General features: G+C 43.7%; 2 protein-coding genes across 6 annotated transcripts in view; both read right to left on the reverse strand.

Annotated features, from left to right (window-relative positions):
* The window catches only part of VWA7 (von Willebrand factor A domain containing 7), a 29,117-nt gene extending 20,057 nt beyond the window's left edge, over window positions 1-9,060 (reverse strand). For all 3 annotated transcript variants that reach the window (XM_069943756.1, XM_069943755.1, XM_069943754.1), the window contains exons 1-2: window positions 8,981-9,060; window positions 3,044-3,291 (exon numbers count right to left, since the gene is read on the reverse strand). In XM_069943756.1, the coding sequence (XP_069799857.1) occupies window positions 3,044-3,253 (210 nt within the window). In that variant the 5' untranslated portion in view covers window positions 3,254-3,291; window positions 8,981-9,060. The remainder of the gene's footprint in view (window positions 1-3,043; window positions 3,292-8,980) is intronic.
* A 3,437-nt stretch (window positions 9,061-12,497) lies between these two features.
* The window catches only part of VARS1 (valyl-tRNA synthetase 1), a 31,199-nt gene continuing 27,210 nt past the window's right edge, over window positions 12,498-16,486 (reverse strand). For all 3 annotated transcript variants that reach the window (XM_069943751.1, XM_069943750.1, XM_069943753.1), the window contains exons 27-30: window positions 15,203-15,314; window positions 14,083-14,258; window positions 13,805-13,954; window positions 12,498-12,702 (exon numbers count right to left, since the gene is read on the reverse strand). In XM_069943751.1, the coding sequence (XP_069799852.1) occupies window positions 12,634-12,702; window positions 13,805-13,954; window positions 14,083-14,258; window positions 15,203-15,314 (507 nt within the window). In that variant the 3' untranslated portion in view covers window positions 12,498-12,633. The remainder of the gene's footprint in view (window positions 12,703-13,804; window positions 13,955-14,082; window positions 14,259-15,202; window positions 15,315-16,486) is intronic.

A 16,486-nucleotide genomic window follows, 5' to 3' on the forward strand; every position in this document is an offset into this window, starting at 1 on the left:
ATATGACAACATTACTTAGTTGCTGTATCGTTGTATCATTTAGACATTCTATGGCAGCATTACTTAGTTGTGGTAGAGCAGTATTATTTAGGAATCCTATGGAAGAATTATTGAGTTGCTCGATGCCAGTATTACACAAGCAGTGTATGGCGGTAATATATGGGCACTGTATGATGTTATTACTAGTTGGGCATGGTATAGCTAGGATACAGGATTTTTTTTTATACACCACCAACTAATCGTGACAGAGTTCATTCAGGTTAGTGATTTTCACATTGCACTCATCCCGGATCTATAGTGCAGTTCCAGGCATGTGCACAATACTGGACCATGGATAGCACCCCCATGCCATACACATCCTTAATGTGGCATGTCAGTCAGGGGGTGTTTGCGGTGAGTCAGCGCGGCCGTCTCTTTCCCCCCTCAGTCCCTGAGAAGAATCAGTGTCCTGAAGCGGAACATGACATCATGGCGAGGATGCGGCTGGGTCACCCCCTCATTATATCTCTATGCACCTGCTCCCTTAGTCATCTGTCAATCCCTGATGACTCTCTCCCTATTATTATTAGGCTGAATAATAGGGCTGTAAAGAGCTGAAAAGATCAAGAGCAGACAGAGGAGAGGACCATGTGATCTCATTAGGAGCGAAGCAAAGCTTGTATATAGATGTAGCAGAGCTGAACTTGTCGTTAAGTCTTTGCCTCCTGGTAACTCACTGCGGTGATGGGGTTCTTAAGCCTATTATAAGAGCTGATGCTGGGGGTCCCACCAGAACGATCCTTTGCCCTTCGAACATTCTGACTATGGCATAGATCACTGTAACTCGGCAGACTACACTGATTTGTGGCAAGAAACTTTCCACCACATATTGCATAGCCAATGATTTTGGTGTCGAATCTAAAGATACGATCAGCCGATCCTTGTCTTTATAACACAGAGTGATAATCGGCGGAATCAACCTGATGTGGCCGATTATCGATCTGTGTAATAGTACCCTTACAGCCCCCCTTACTGGCCAAAGCCACTGATTTTGACATTGCTAGTACGTAAGGCTACCTCTTAACTCTCCTCCATAAGATGATGTCTAGGGAGAGTAGGATCACACATGTTGGACTTCAATTGCTTGATCCCTTTGTTCTTGGGGAGATAAATTACCACTAGAGGTGTCTGGCAGCAGCTTAGGGTCCTATTAGGCGAAGCTTTTTTTATCGACAAACAGTTGCAAACGAGATATGTTTATTGCTAACCTGAAATCGTTCACCATATTACCCAGAACAATAGTCGTTAGTCACAATTGTTATTACGCTCGTTTACTCCATCTGAATTACAGCAATTAACGAACGATTAACGATGGTTTTGGTGTCAGCACCAAACGAACGATGAACGATCTCTAGTTGGTTGTTTAAGCCTTTACACGATAATCGTTCTGTGTAATAGGGCCCTTACCCCTCCTCTTCCCATTCAAACACTCAGCGAGGGTTCCCAAAGCTTTAGCTCTCCAGGCATGATGGGAAGTGTAGTGGAGGGCTGCAGGTTGTGTCCCCGATCTACGGGCTTGTACCATATGTTTGCTAGCGAGGCATTTTCCCTGTAAGGGTACAAATCCACACACCGTATACACAGCAGATACGCAGCAGATTTGAAGCAGATTTGGTGGTGCAGATTTGATGCTGTGTTCAGTTATTTAGATCTAATCTGCTGCGTATTTGCTGCGTGTTTGTTGCGTATTTGCTGCATATCGCAGCAGTAAATAAGCTGCGTATACGGTGTGTGGGTTTATACCCTAAAGGCGGTTCCTTCAGCGGGACAAGCTGGAGCCAGGCCTTTCTTACAAGGGCCCCATAGCCGCCTCAGAGGCCTGTACCTCCTTGATGGGACGACTATTAATATTGAGCACAGGTGGGGCGTTATTATACTATCTACAGGGCGGCCGTTGCCACATCTCCCCGGCCGCCCTTCTCTGGTTGTAGTTGGATGATTCTAGAAATAACACTATACCAGAGCACTGCTATCGAAGCCATTCCCTGATGTATAGTGAAGCCCGGCGCTCTGCACTCTCAGCAGCGGCAGACCTCAGGATTATGCAATAACGTGTAATGATGACAGCCAGGCTCTACATGTAGGACGCTCGTGACAGGATGCCGAGACCATGCTCAGCCTGAGGTCACATGACCCTGACATACAAAACCTCACGGACCACACATCGTCTTATATAGATACGGAGGAAGAACTGAATACGTGACCCTCAGCAGACTGACGGAAAGAACTGAATTCATAGAAAACCTACCCGATATAAACTATGCAAGAACGCATCTGACATGTCTATATAAGATGTTCCAGGCAGATGTTTACCTCACAACATTGCACAAACTAGTAAAATCAGGTGTCCATCTACACCTGCAGGGAGAGGCAGGGCCCCATTTACCTCTATGTAGTATAAGCTCATCTATATGCAGGAAATGATCAATAATGTATATGGGGCCCAAGGCCGTAAACATCAGCTATAGGGGGTGGTATAACAGTAGTACTTTTTTTTTTTGTTTTGTTTTAGAACAATGGCCCAGATTTACTAATGTGTTTATGCCACAATTTTGGCTGAAAAAGTGGCGCAACGGACTTTTCTCTACAATTATTATGCAATTTAGACACATTTCCACCAATTTTAGACACTTTTCCGCCTGTTTTTTTTCTTAAATGGGGTGTGTCCTATTTTGCACCAAAAAATGCAAAATTTTGGCGGACTTCAAGTCAAGTAATAGGTGGTGTAAATTTGCGCCAGAAAAAACTAAAAAACTAAACTAAAAAACTTAAGTGCGACGGATTTATCAAACATTGTCTGGTCTAACTTTGCATATAGCCAGTTTTAATAAATGTGGCCCATTTTTCTACAATCAAGGCAATAGCAAAAGTGCAACTCTCAGCACAACGGACATTGTAAGATTGCCATGTCAGCATATATAGCACATACAGGTGGACGAATGACATTGTACATGCCCTTTAAGTACAATCTATGAATGCCAATATGAAGGTCCCATCTCCTCACCTCAAAGTCCTCCCAGCGAAGAGGGGGTCTGGTGGGGTGTTTGTGGTCCAGTAGGATTTGCAGAGTGACGTTCAGCACGGCTTCTTCCGTCAGATCCTGATGGGTGAAAGATCCCCAGGTGAAGGACAGGAACTTAGACCAGAAGTTGGGGAAGAAGGCATGGCCACCTGGTATGGCCAGGCCCCAGAGGAACAGTAAGGGGAGGAGCATGGGGAGGAAGATGGTTACGGATCCTTCATTGAGAGTGCCTGTGAGGATTGAGAGGGTCCAAAGGTTACTATACACATTAGGATGAAATATAACAAGAGAAATCATTGGTTTACATTATACTTTCAATCCACTAACCATTTTCAAGACCTCTACTTGCTGTCAGTGAATGGAGACATTCTCATTTTCACCCAGTGCCTAAAATCCCTCCACTGCCCTTCTGTTCTATCCGTAATTAACCACAGTACTTGCCCCCAACAGAACTGGGGGTGAGAGGTGCTGAGAACCGGCTACAGGACTGAGCACCATGTTGGTATTTGCTATAAGGCATTTAGATGCAACTTTAAAGGTATCTTCCAGGCTTAGAGAAACATGGCTGATTTCTTCCAACATCCCCTCCCCTGTCTCCAGGTTGGGTGTGGGTTTGCAGCTTAGTTCTGGAAGTGACTGGAGGTGAATTGTACTACCACACACAACCTGAAGACAGAAGTGGAGCTGTTTTTGCAAAAAAAGTAGTATTTTCCAATCCTGAAAAAAAAAACCTTTAGGACTGCATGCACGTGTCCATGGTATAGAATTAGTAAGCTGACTGTATATGGAGGACTGAACTCTTGAACTCTTAGGGAACTCCCAGCATCATAATTTATTACGATGTCAGGAGCTCCGTAACAACTAAACTTCTTTGCTGCTGAACTGACACAGCTGACTGAGTTTTACCTGTTTTGGAACTCCCAACATCATAATAAATTATGATGCCAAGAATTCCCTAAGAGTTCAGAGTCAAATTGTAGTTGTGTGCAACCTAGATTAAGGTCACTGCCGGCAAAGTTAGTTGCGTGACCTTTGACCTGTGACCACATAGCCATTAAATTTGGATTTTGGGCTGCTGTTGCGTCATGGTTGTGGTATGTCCCAAGTCACAATGATAGTCATTGGCCCCTAATATAACATAATAAACCATTCTATTGTCACTGAGGATGACATTCTTATCTATCCAATGCTGTCCTGTCACGTATCACAATGGAATGAGGACACATGGCGGACGCACGAGTCCTTTCCAATATGTTTCCATTTCTCTGGCGTGCCTCCGTATTAGCGGCGTTTCGTTGAATTTAGAGTTAACATGGCATCTCATCTCACTTGGAATGCCAAGCAGTTTTGACACCTATCTGACTGACTCCTCCCAACTACTCCAACTGCTAATATAAACCCTACACCCATCCCCGCCGCCACTGAATAAGCCGTTCCTCAGTCACACAAAACCTCCTGACACGTAATTGCTGCCTCCGACCCCATTATTATATACGGGCGGCTCACACTCTATTATTAATGTGAAAGAGGTGATGGAGGGGAGGAGGTTACACACTGAGAGCCCAGACAATGACTTGATATTCCGCCCTACTCTCCTATCCCAGGAATTCACATTTAAAATTTCACAATGCGAATTTAAAATTTTGCAGATTTACCCACAAACCACTATGGATTTTTCAGTCTGTTGTTCAATCACTGAAAAATATAAGACAACCCATTGGAACCTATGAGCAGCTTTACTATTTAGGGTTCTGGGAAAGCTGGGTGGCATTTTCCGTAAGGGCTATGTCGTTTTCTGAAAAAAATTACAGGATTTTGATGGGCGTTTAAATGGGTGCTCCGGCGGAAAAAAAAAGTTATTTCAAATCAACTGGTTTCAGAAAGTTATATAGATTTGTAATTTACTTCTAATTAAAAATCTGAGGTTTTACAGTAGTTATCAGATGCTGTATGTCCTGCAGGAAGTAGTGTATTCTTTCCAGTCTGACACAGTGCTCTCCACTGCTGCCTCTGTCCATGTCAGGAACTGTCCAGAGCAGGAGAGGTTTTCTATGGGGATTTGCTACTACTCTGGACAGTTCCTGACATGGTGTCAGACTGGAAAGAAAACATCACTTCCCGCAGGACATACAGGAGCTGATAAGTACTGGAAGACTGGAGATTTTTAAAATAGAAGTAAATTACAAATCTGACTTTCTGATACCAGTTGAAAGGGGGGGGGAAACCATTTAAACTCAAAAACACTGTGTCCAGATGTTAGCAGGAAGTCAATAGGGAAATATAGAACAATCTACCTACAATGGCAGAAATAGGGGGGAAAAAAACTTTTTGTTGCCAACAGCAACCAATCACAGCTCAGGTTTCAAATCTTTACAAGATCTGGTAAAATGAAAGCTGAGCTGTGATTGGTTGCTATGGGCAACAAAGAGTCTGTTAGAGCATGTTCACACTAGTACATTCTGGGGGAGATTTATCAAACATGGTGTAAAGTGAAACAGGCTCAGTCGTCCCTAGCAACCAATCAGATTCCACCTTTCATTTTTCAAAGAGTCTGTGAGGAATGAGAGGTGGAATCTGATTGGTTGCTAGGGGCAACTGAGCCATTTTCACATTACACCATGTTTGATAAATCTCCCCCTCTGTGCCCATGTGCAGCGCACAGACTTAAACGCACGCTCCAGCACGCAACCATGCGGATTATATGTGAATTGTCACTTATTTTCTGCGCATCTCCACGTCTCCATTGAAGTCAATGGCAGTGGGGGTTTTCAAAGCCGATACCACATGATTTTCAGTGCAATTTCCACACACAAAACCACAATAACCATATGAACATGCCCTTAAAGGGGTAATCCCATCTTGACAAGTTGTGAGATAGCCACAGTATCCCAGGGATTGGGAATAAGTAAGAGATCACGAGGGGTCGGACCACTTGGACACACCACCCCTCCTGTGATCTCGAGAAGGGGGACCCCAAAATCTGAGGGTTAGTTAACACACACATGCTGCTGCTCCGTACATTATCTAAGGAGTTGCGGATAGAATAGAGCAGCTCCATCCTGTGGGGATTTCAGGGTCCTGGTACTCAGGCTCATAGGGGTCTCTTACCTATACCCTATCCCAGGGATGGGGAACCTTGGCCCTCCAGCTGTTGCAAAACTACAATTCCCATCATGCCTGGACTGTCTATGGCTGTAAAGGCATGATGGGAATTGTAGTTTTTTGTTTTTTTTTACACCACTTGGCATTTTGGGGGGATTCTTTTCAATCAGTAAGCATAAGGGAAACCTAAGGCCAATATTAAGCAGCCCCTCGTAGCCTACCTCTATAGAACCCTATGGGCATCTGAGTCTGGTTCAGAAGGTCCAGAAGTGGTCAGGGTGTTGCCGCCATCATGTATGCTGGCCCTCTGAATCTGGCTTATGCTGCCATACAGTGCGCCACAGAGCTGACACTCTACCTGCACATTACACACATTGGACGGCAGGCTCTGGAGTTTAGAGTTTTTCCACTTTTCGCTTTATTACAGTACGTTTAACCCCTGAACCATCCTTTGTGACAACAAATCTTGACCTATAAACATTCATATAGATAGGCAAGGTTCACCAACATGCGTCTCTCCAGCTAATGCAAAACTACTGGCAGGACATGATGAGAGTTGTAGTTGTAGGCGCAACAGTGTGAGATGCCCAGATTGGAGAACACTGCACTATAGTGGCGTCAGTATGGATCAGTCAACAGCAACCAATGTATTAGACATGATGAGACGTACAGTACATTATATAAACAGTACACTAGACAATGGAAGGAATAGCTCCGATCACAGTCTGCGTAACAAAAAAACACAAGTAACACCCACGTGTGACTACTGAGATATAGCGTACAAGGCATGATACACGTGTGTGTGCACAATAACTGTGCAAGTAGTTCAACACACCTTGCAGGAGCAAGTGTCAATGGAGACTCCTATTAATAGACCTGCATAGTGCACACTTACACAGGAGGTGTGGATGTTGTTCACAGGAAATCTAGGGCACTCGCCTATCCACCAGAGAGTGTATAGATTTATACCGTATACAGGTAGCAGAGTCCACACTGATACATATAGATCAGTATTGTAGGCAGTGTATATTCCTGGGTTTACATCTCTACCGTATACAGGTAGCACAATGCACACTGATATGTATATATGAGTATAATAGACAGTGTATATTCCTGTGTATAGATGTATACAGGTAGCAGAGTCCACACTGATATGTACAGATCAGTATTATATAGACAGTGTTTATTCCTGTGTATAGATGTATACAGGTAGCAGAGTCCACACTGATATGTATACATGAGTATTATAGGTAGTGTATACATCTCTACCTTATACAGGTAGCAGAATCCACACTGATATGTACATATCAGTATTATATAGACAGTGTATATTCCGGTTTATAGATGTATACAGGTAGCAGAGTCCACACTGATATGTATATATGAGTATAATAGACAGTGTATATTCCTGTGTATAGATGTATACAGGTAGCAGAGTCCACACTGATACGTATACATGAGTATTATAGACAGGTAGTGTATACATCTCTACCTCATACAGGTAGCAGAGTCCACATGAGTATTATAGACAGTGTATATCCATGTGTATGTGTATAGATCCTCTACCTTAGACAGGAAGTACAGACCACACTGATACATATAGATGAGTATTATAGGTAGTGTATACATCTAGGTAGTGTAGTCTAGGTAGTGTATACAATATTTCCCACATCTACTGCTGTATATGCTCAAATACAGAACCGTATTGTTCACATCACTGTGCATAAGTCCAACTGCACATTGCTATGTATACAGGCACATCATTGATACACATGTAGTCACGCACACAATCCTATGTATACCTCTATGGTGTGTGCATACACTCTTCTATATATTGAGCCGCACTGTATACACTTTCATTCATATTTATCACAAGTGTGCACACACAAAAGCCAAGTGCACTCTCCTGTGTGTATGCTGTGTACATATAGCCACATAGTATATAGTTCTATATATAAACCATATTGTACACACACACACACACATAAGTGCACTCTCCTATGTGTATATGCTGTGTACATATAGCCACATGGTATACAGTTCTATATATAAACCATATTGTACACACACATTTAAGTGCACTCTCCTGTGTATATGCTGTGTACATATAGCCACATAGTATACAGTTCTATAAACCATATTGTACGCACATATAAGTGCTCACTCCTACGTACACACCTTGAGCACATACATTTACATATACTCTTCTATTGATCTACACGGTATATAGTCAAGTGCCCAGTCCTATGTACACATACACATATATATATATATATATTTTTTTTTTTTTTTTTTTTTACAAACCTATATAAGTTCACACTTCATATATTGATCCACACGGTATATGCACAGTCAAAAGTACACAAAGATTTACATATAGATAGATATTTTAAGTGCACCTACGACGAGTGTGCTCTTCTGTATATACCAATGTGCTGTGCACATACATTATATATATATATATATATATATATATATATATATATATATATATATATTTATATACACACACACACAGACACGTAGCTGAGTGCACACTCGTGTATATATTTATGTATACTTTTTTTATAGAGTCTGCTATATGTATATGGATGAAATACATACATCTAGGTTAGGCTAATGCTATATGCCATATAGACACACACAATACACACATAGCGTAATGCTTTCATTGCAGAATAAGCCTCCCTCACACCCATTATAACCCTTTAAGCGCCGGGCTCTGCACATCACACACCACCTCTATATAATATATTTATGTAACTTTGCTCCTAATTGTTGAGTCAGCAGTTATAACCCCCATCATCCCCTCCGCACCTGCAGTTCCCGGTCTCTCCCCAGCGTCCTCGCACAGGTCTCTAATCTCCTAGTTTACAGTCGCCACTTCTAAGTGTTTATCAGCCCAATAAATGACAGCAGGTCCCTCCCTCTGCTCTTAAAGGGCCAGCAGCCAGAAATACTTCTAGAAGGCGGCATGACGAAAGTCACACTTTTGTGTGTGTGTGTGTGTGTGCGAGGAGACAAGCCGAGTCACCGCAGAGAAAAAAGGAAGCAATCATCTGAAAGAAACGCACCCACAAAGAGAGCGCGGCCCCGTAAAACTAGACAGCAGGGAAGAAACAGTCACGCAAATATTTAGAATTTTTTAAAAAAATATTTTTTTTAAATAAAAAAAAAATTCTGGTTCTAAATTCAGATTTGGCAGCGGTGTGCCCGCTCTAATCCGGCTTCTTTGTGTGCCTGTCTTTTGTGTAGCAGGTCACAGATCCTTTGTGCTCCCACAAAAACGCGAGGCGGGGGGGAGCGTGAGAAAGAACAAGTGTACCCCCCCCCCCCTCCCTCCTCATCACAGGGATAGCAAAGCAAGCACCTCCCTATCTATACATAGATGAATAGGCAGTGCACCATGGCAGGGGCAGAATAGTGACCCCAAGAGCTGACACTCACATCCATATACACATATCCTAGAAGGTCCTGCACTTGACTTACATTGTTTTTATGGTGTTTTATACCATAATGTAAATGAGGGATATTCTCCTACAATCGGGCGCTTGTTTTCCCTGATCTCTCAGTCCTTGTTGTTTGCTGGGATTGCAGCATTGTGAATGGGATTAGGTTCTGAAGTAGTGTCATGGGACCGATCCCCGCAGAGAGGACGCCGCTCGCAGCTGCACCAACCTATTAACTCCTGACTTTCCTTAAAGAACCTTTTATGTCAAGAGATATTGTCACCTGGGTCTAAAGTGATCCCTTTGTTTGCTTATCATATGGAGTTTATGCCAGAGGAGGCGCTGTTGTTATATACAGTCTATTAAATACTGTGCTACCTTTACCTTAAAGAAACAGTACACTAAAAAAATGTTTCTACATATATATATATATATATATATATATATATATATATATATATATATATATATATATACATACACACACATACATACATACACACACACACACACACACACAGACATTGTTCTAGGACAGAGTCTCTAACTGGTGGCCAAGCAGATGTTGCAAAACTACAACTCCCAGCATGCCATGACAGCACATTTACATTTTTTAAAGTTAGGTAACTCTATTAAAGATAATGTCATTTTAAAGGGGAACTATCAGCAGGTTAGACAAATCGAACCTGCTGATAGCTGCCTAGTGGGCATGGAGTGCCGAGGGTGAAGGCATGTCTCTTACCTCCGGTCTTGACAGTTGTGCCCAATAAGCCGTTCGGAGCACTGAGGGTGTGGCTACTGCCCCTCTGAGCACTGATCCGGCCTGCGCCCGTCCATTGATAATCATTGGGGGAGGCAGACCCCCCCCCGTCGCTCCAAACAGCTTACCGGACACAACTGACAGGACAGAAATGCCGTTGAGGTAAGAGACATATCTTCATCCTCAGCACTCCATGCCCACTAGGGAGCTGTCAGCAGGTTAGTTTCGTCTAATCTGCTGATAGTTTCCCTTAAATTAATTTTTACACCAAGTGGCAGAAGAAGCAACAGGGGCTCTCTGATGCCACCTATGGCTGTTTTGGGAACTGCAGGGCTGTGCAAGCTCTGTCCCTAAAGTTACATACAGCCTTGGGGGAGCTTTTGTCGAAGTTAGACCGAATAAATCAATTTTATGTTTAGAGAGTTACCCAGGACTAGAAACATAGTTATTTTCTTGAAAAAACAGCACCACCCCTGTCCTTAGGTTGTGTGTGGTATTACAATGCACCTCCATTCACTTCAATGGAACTGAGCTGCAAACCCCCCACACCCAAGCTGAGGACACTGACATGTTTCTCTAGGCCTGGATAAGGGTCCTTTTAGACGACACAATATGGGGCAGTCTACGGAAGCAATGCCAGTACACACACAACTAATCGAACAGCCAGGCTGCACAAACTCTGTATCGTTCGTGCAGCCATTTAAATCCACTGCTATTGGCTGCACATCCCATTTTACACATAGATTTGCGGCCGGTAAACGCTGATTTTTTTAGAGCTGTTTGAAAGACGAGATGACCATCAAGCGGGTGTGTCCTCGTTCCTCGACTAATCGCTGACACTTTTACAAAGGGACAATTATTGGCCGAGCCGGTGTATAAGGGCCTTAACCCTTTAAACTACAATAGTGTGAACCAAGCCTAAAAACCATCGAGCAGATTTCATTTTCTGACTACAATGGACAGAAAATGTGCTAATAGAGGTATAGGCGACATGGAAGCCCCTGTGTATTAGAAGGATGGGTATTCTAAAAAGTCACATTTAAAGGAATTGTTCACCAAAAATGTTTTCTTTCAATCCTTACCAATAAGTGCCAAAGATTTGTAATTTACCTCTATTAAAAAATCTCAAATCTTCCAGTACTTATCAGCTGCTGTATGTCCTCCAGAAAGTGGTGTATTCTTTCCAGTCTGGAGGGCAGTAGAGGTTTTCTATGGGGAATTGCTCCTGCTCTGGACAGTTCCTGACATGGAGAGGTGGCAGCAGAGAGAACTGTGTCAGACTGGAAAGAATACACCATTTCCAGCAGGACATACAGCAGCTGATAAGTACTGAAAGACTGGAGATTTTTTTTATAGAAGTAAGTTACAAATCTCTGGCAGCAGTTAATTTGAAAGATTTTTTTTTTTTTTGGGGGGGGGGGGGGGGGGGGGGGGGGGGGGGGGGGGGGGCGGGGGGTAAACTACTACTTAAAGGCATCTTACAGATATAGTGACAGATTCTGACTTTAGCCTCAGCCTGCATTTATACTCCGCAGCCCTCCCAGAGCCCAGGCGGCCATCTTCACCTCTCATATTCTCACTTCCTCTGTCTACACAGACAGATATTACTAACACAAACCAAGTTCCTTCCTTATCTTAAAGGGGAAGTCATCAAGTTTATTAAAATGTTATCTTTATTGGTTTATCCCATCTACCCGTACAGTCGCTCACCACCACGGTGGCCACATGTTCCTGGACGCTGAAGACGATATAAAGGAAAGAATGATAAGGAACATAGGTCTCTATAGAAGAGATCGACCTCTCTTAGAAGCCGCCACCATGACCGAGCTCCCCACACACGGACATAAGCCCCCTATAGAGAAAACTAGGCAGGGGGCTTCAGCATATTCACAATCTCTGCTTGCTGATAATATATACACAGTATTATCCTTTCCATCCGAAAGCTGAATAGCCGTACATGCCCAGTAGTCTCACAGCTGAGGGTCTGCTACAGTTACATCCTTTGTGAGCCTAATGCATCAATGAGACAAATCTCTACGTTTCCCCTTTCAGAGGTTTCCTCTCAGCATCCCCCCCATTTACATTCCGTCCTCGGCCCCTCAGGAAACCACACACGGAGCCGTCCTTGTTTCTACAGGATTTATTACATACAATACACCCTGCATGGCAACACATGTTCCTTCTTCTCTAAAAAATATAAGGTTCAGGAGCAGCATCAGGGCCGCTGCGACTAATCCCGGCAAGGGGGAAATAAGTTACTACTAAACCATCTTCTGGAAACTGCTGACAGCCTCCTCCACCTTCTGGTATTCTGTCTCAAACTGCTTCATCTAAGGGAAGATAGAAAGAGGAGACAGATGAGTGATGGTAATACACACAGTGATGTCACAGTACAGGGATATAATACACACAGTGATGTCACAGTACAGGGATAATACACACAGTGATGTCACAGTACAGGGATAATACACACAGTGATGTCACAGTACAGGGATAATACACAGTGATGTCATAGTACACACAGTGATGTCACAGTGCAGGGATATAATACACACAGTGATGTCACAGTACAGGGATAATACACAGTGATGTCACAGTACAGGGATATAATACACACAGTGATGTCACAGTACAGGGTTAATACACAGTGATGTCATAGTACACACAGTGATGTCACAGTGCAGGTGTAATACACAGTGATGTCACAGTACAGGGATAATACACAGTGATGTCACAGTACAGGGATAATACACAGTGATGTCACAGTACAGGGATAATACACAGTGATGTCACAGTGCAGGTGTAATACACAGTGATGTCACAGTACAGGGATAATACACACAGTGATGTCACAGTACAGGGATAATACACACAGTGATGTCACAGTGCAGGTGTAATGCACACAGTGATGTCAAAGTACAGCAGGTGTAATGCACATAGTAATGTCACAATACAGGTGTAATGCACACAGTGATGTCACAATGCAGGTGTAATGCACACAGAGATATCACAATACAGTTGTAATGCACACAGTGATGTCACAGTAGAGCAGGTGTAATACACACAGTGATGTCACAGTACAGTGAAGTCACAGTACAGCAGGTGTAATGCGCACAGTGATGTCACAGTACAGCAGGTGTAATGCGCACAGTGATGTCACAGTACAGCAGGTGTAATGCGCACAGTGATGTCACAGTACAGCAGGTGTAATGCGCACAGTGATGTCACCGTACAGGTGTAAAGCACACAGTCATGTCATGATACAGGCGTAATGTACACAATAACATCACAATAACTCCCAGCATGCTCTTGCTGCCCTTAACAAGAGCCACATTTTGCAGATTTTGAACTGACTATCTAAGTGTCAGGCACTACGCCACCTGTAGGCAGAGTCTGGGACTCTTTGTGAATACCCCTCCCTCCTGTTCTCACCTTCTCAGAGTCTTGCTGCTGCACTGCTGGAGGAACCTTGCTGCTGTAATCCGCTCCTCCCATCCGCTCCCGTAACTTTGCCAGCTGTCGGCTCAGCTCAGTCTTCTTCACCTGCAGCTTGGCCAGCTCCTTCTCCACATCAATGATCCCCTGCAGGAGGATACATATATACATGAACACGTCCATAATCGAGTTCATAGACTTAACCTAAAGACTTATGGAGACAACTAGGTGACGGCAGGTGCTCCATCTATGGCTGGCCTAAAAATTCTTCTTACCTTGAGGTTCATGAATACAGTGGCCTTATCAGAAGCCGTGATGATGGCACTGCCCTCTGGGGCTGGATCCGTAGGCTGGAGGATGGCCAGGGAGCCCGAGGAAGAGAGGACGGTGATATAGGAGGTGTAAGCCGCCACCACAGATTTGGTTTCTTCATCTTGACATTTTACATAACCTGTCAATGCGCAAGAATATGCAAATGGTTGAGGAGGTTGGGTATACATGGCACCTCACAACCTTATAGAACAGGACCACCATGGCTTACTGCCCAGTGCTGTGGGAGGGTAGCTGCAGCCATACCACAATGGCTTACTGCCCAGTGCTGTGGGAGGGTAGCTGCAGCCATACCACAATGGCTTACTGTCCAGTGCTGTGGGAGGGATACTATTGCTGCATCATCATGGCATACTGCTTAGTGCTGTGGGAGGGATTCTGCAGCCAAACCACCATGGCTTACCGCTCAGTGCTGTGGGAGGGCTGCTGCAGTCACACCACCATGGCTTACCGCTCAGTGCTGTGGGAAGGCTGCTGCAGTCCCGATATAAAACCTATTAGCCAAGCACAGCTACAGACTGGTCAGTCACCTCCACAGTATACATATAGTGTACAACGCTGGTCAATGTCAGATAAAACATAAAGAATCTTATCTTTTTATGGCTATAAAGTGTTAATATGCAACCAACCCCTATGGTGATAACACTGCAGACACAGGCTGTACCTAGGCATAAGCTGGAGCAAAGTCCATACTCTATACAATGACCTGCCTGCCACATGTACCCTGTGTCCACTTCCACTTATCCTGATTCACTGCATCTAAAATGAAGCGGCTTTGCAAACATCTGATTTTCTATTACAATTATTTGGGCAAAGTCGTTTCATTTTAGATGCAGTGAAACAATAAAAAAGATAGACTCCCCCTTTAACCCTTTCACAAGAGATGAGCAAAGTTACAGTAAGTTTGGGTTCACACAAAGCCGTGCGCTCAGCGTTTGAATCCTGCAGCCTGTTGGATTGGATCCGGCCCTAAGGCTGCCTGGAAAGCTTGGATACAGCCATAGGCCATACAGCTCCACTATTCTGTATACCAGGTGTGGTCAGCGGACACCCGGACGTACTCACAGTCAGCCTTGGTCTTGGTGAGATTGTAATCGGCTCGCAAAGACCGGATAGATTTCACAATGAGCAAAGCGAGGTCCATATTTCTTTCGATTTCTTCATCTCGCCAATGGAACTATGGAGACAGAAAGAAAAGGTTCAGCGTCATCCTGGATAGACTATGCAAACATGATCAGTTCATAGGATAGACCACCAATATCAGATTACTAGGGGTCCGACTTCCAACACCCCCACAGTATAGTCAAGTGAAGGGTTTGAGGCATTCCACCAACCAGACACAGTGCCGTCTTATTCTCTAGTGGTCATACCTAGTATTGCAGATCAATTTAATTCACCTGAATGAGGCAATACCAGGCACGGCCACTATCAAACATACAAAACTGAATGGTAACATTCACTGAGGTGCCACGGCTTCTTCTGATTGGCCAAGGTGCCACAAGTTGGACCACCACCGTTCAAAGCATAGGCCATCAATATTGTAGTCCTCTGAATATTATGCACTAGAATTACTGATCTGCCTGTGAAGCTGAGGCACTGAATGCATTAGGTGTATATCCAATTCTTCATTCAGATGTAGCAGACTTAAAGGGGTACTCCAGCAAAAAATATTTTCTTTCACATTAACTGGTGTCAGAAAGGTATAAAGATTTGTAATTTACTTCTATTTTAGTCTTCCAGTACTTATCAGCTGCTGTATGTCCTGCAGGAAGTGGTGTATTCTCTCCAGTCTGACACAGTGCTCTCTGCTGCCACCTCTGTCCATGTCAGGAACTGCGCAGAGCAGGAGAGGTTTTCTTTGGGGATTTGTCACAGTTCCTGATATGGACATAGGTGGCAGCAAAGAGCACTGTGTCAGACTGGAGAGAATACACCACTTCCTGTAAGACATACAGCAGCTGATAAGTACTGGAAGACTGGAGATTTTACAATAGAAATAAATTAAAAATCTGTATAACTTTCTGACACCGATTCATTTGAAAGAAAAACATTTTCGCCAGAGCTTCCCTTTAATATTATGCAGGAGGGTTACTAGCCATCCAATGAAATAGCACACATAAATCATGATACGACCATAAATTAACTCAGCATTGCTACATTTGTAACCAATTCCCTACAGGCCGTGCCTCCTACCTTACATGCCCTTCATTTCATGCATGTATTTTGCTTTTCTACCTACCCATGATAACAACAGTAGCTTTACCTTTAAGAAGCCTTAGAGCATGACTGGGGATAAGCGTTGGCTAGGCCTAAATCCTCAGTTTTGTTTTCAGGCTTCAGTAAAACACT

This window comes from Dendropsophus ebraccatus, chromosome 10 (assembly GCF_027789765.1).
Source record: "Dendropsophus ebraccatus isolate aDenEbr1 chromosome 10, aDenEbr1.pat, whole genome shotgun sequence".
Lineage (NCBI taxonomy): Eukaryota > Metazoa > Chordata > Amphibia > Anura > Hylidae > Dendropsophus > Dendropsophus ebraccatus.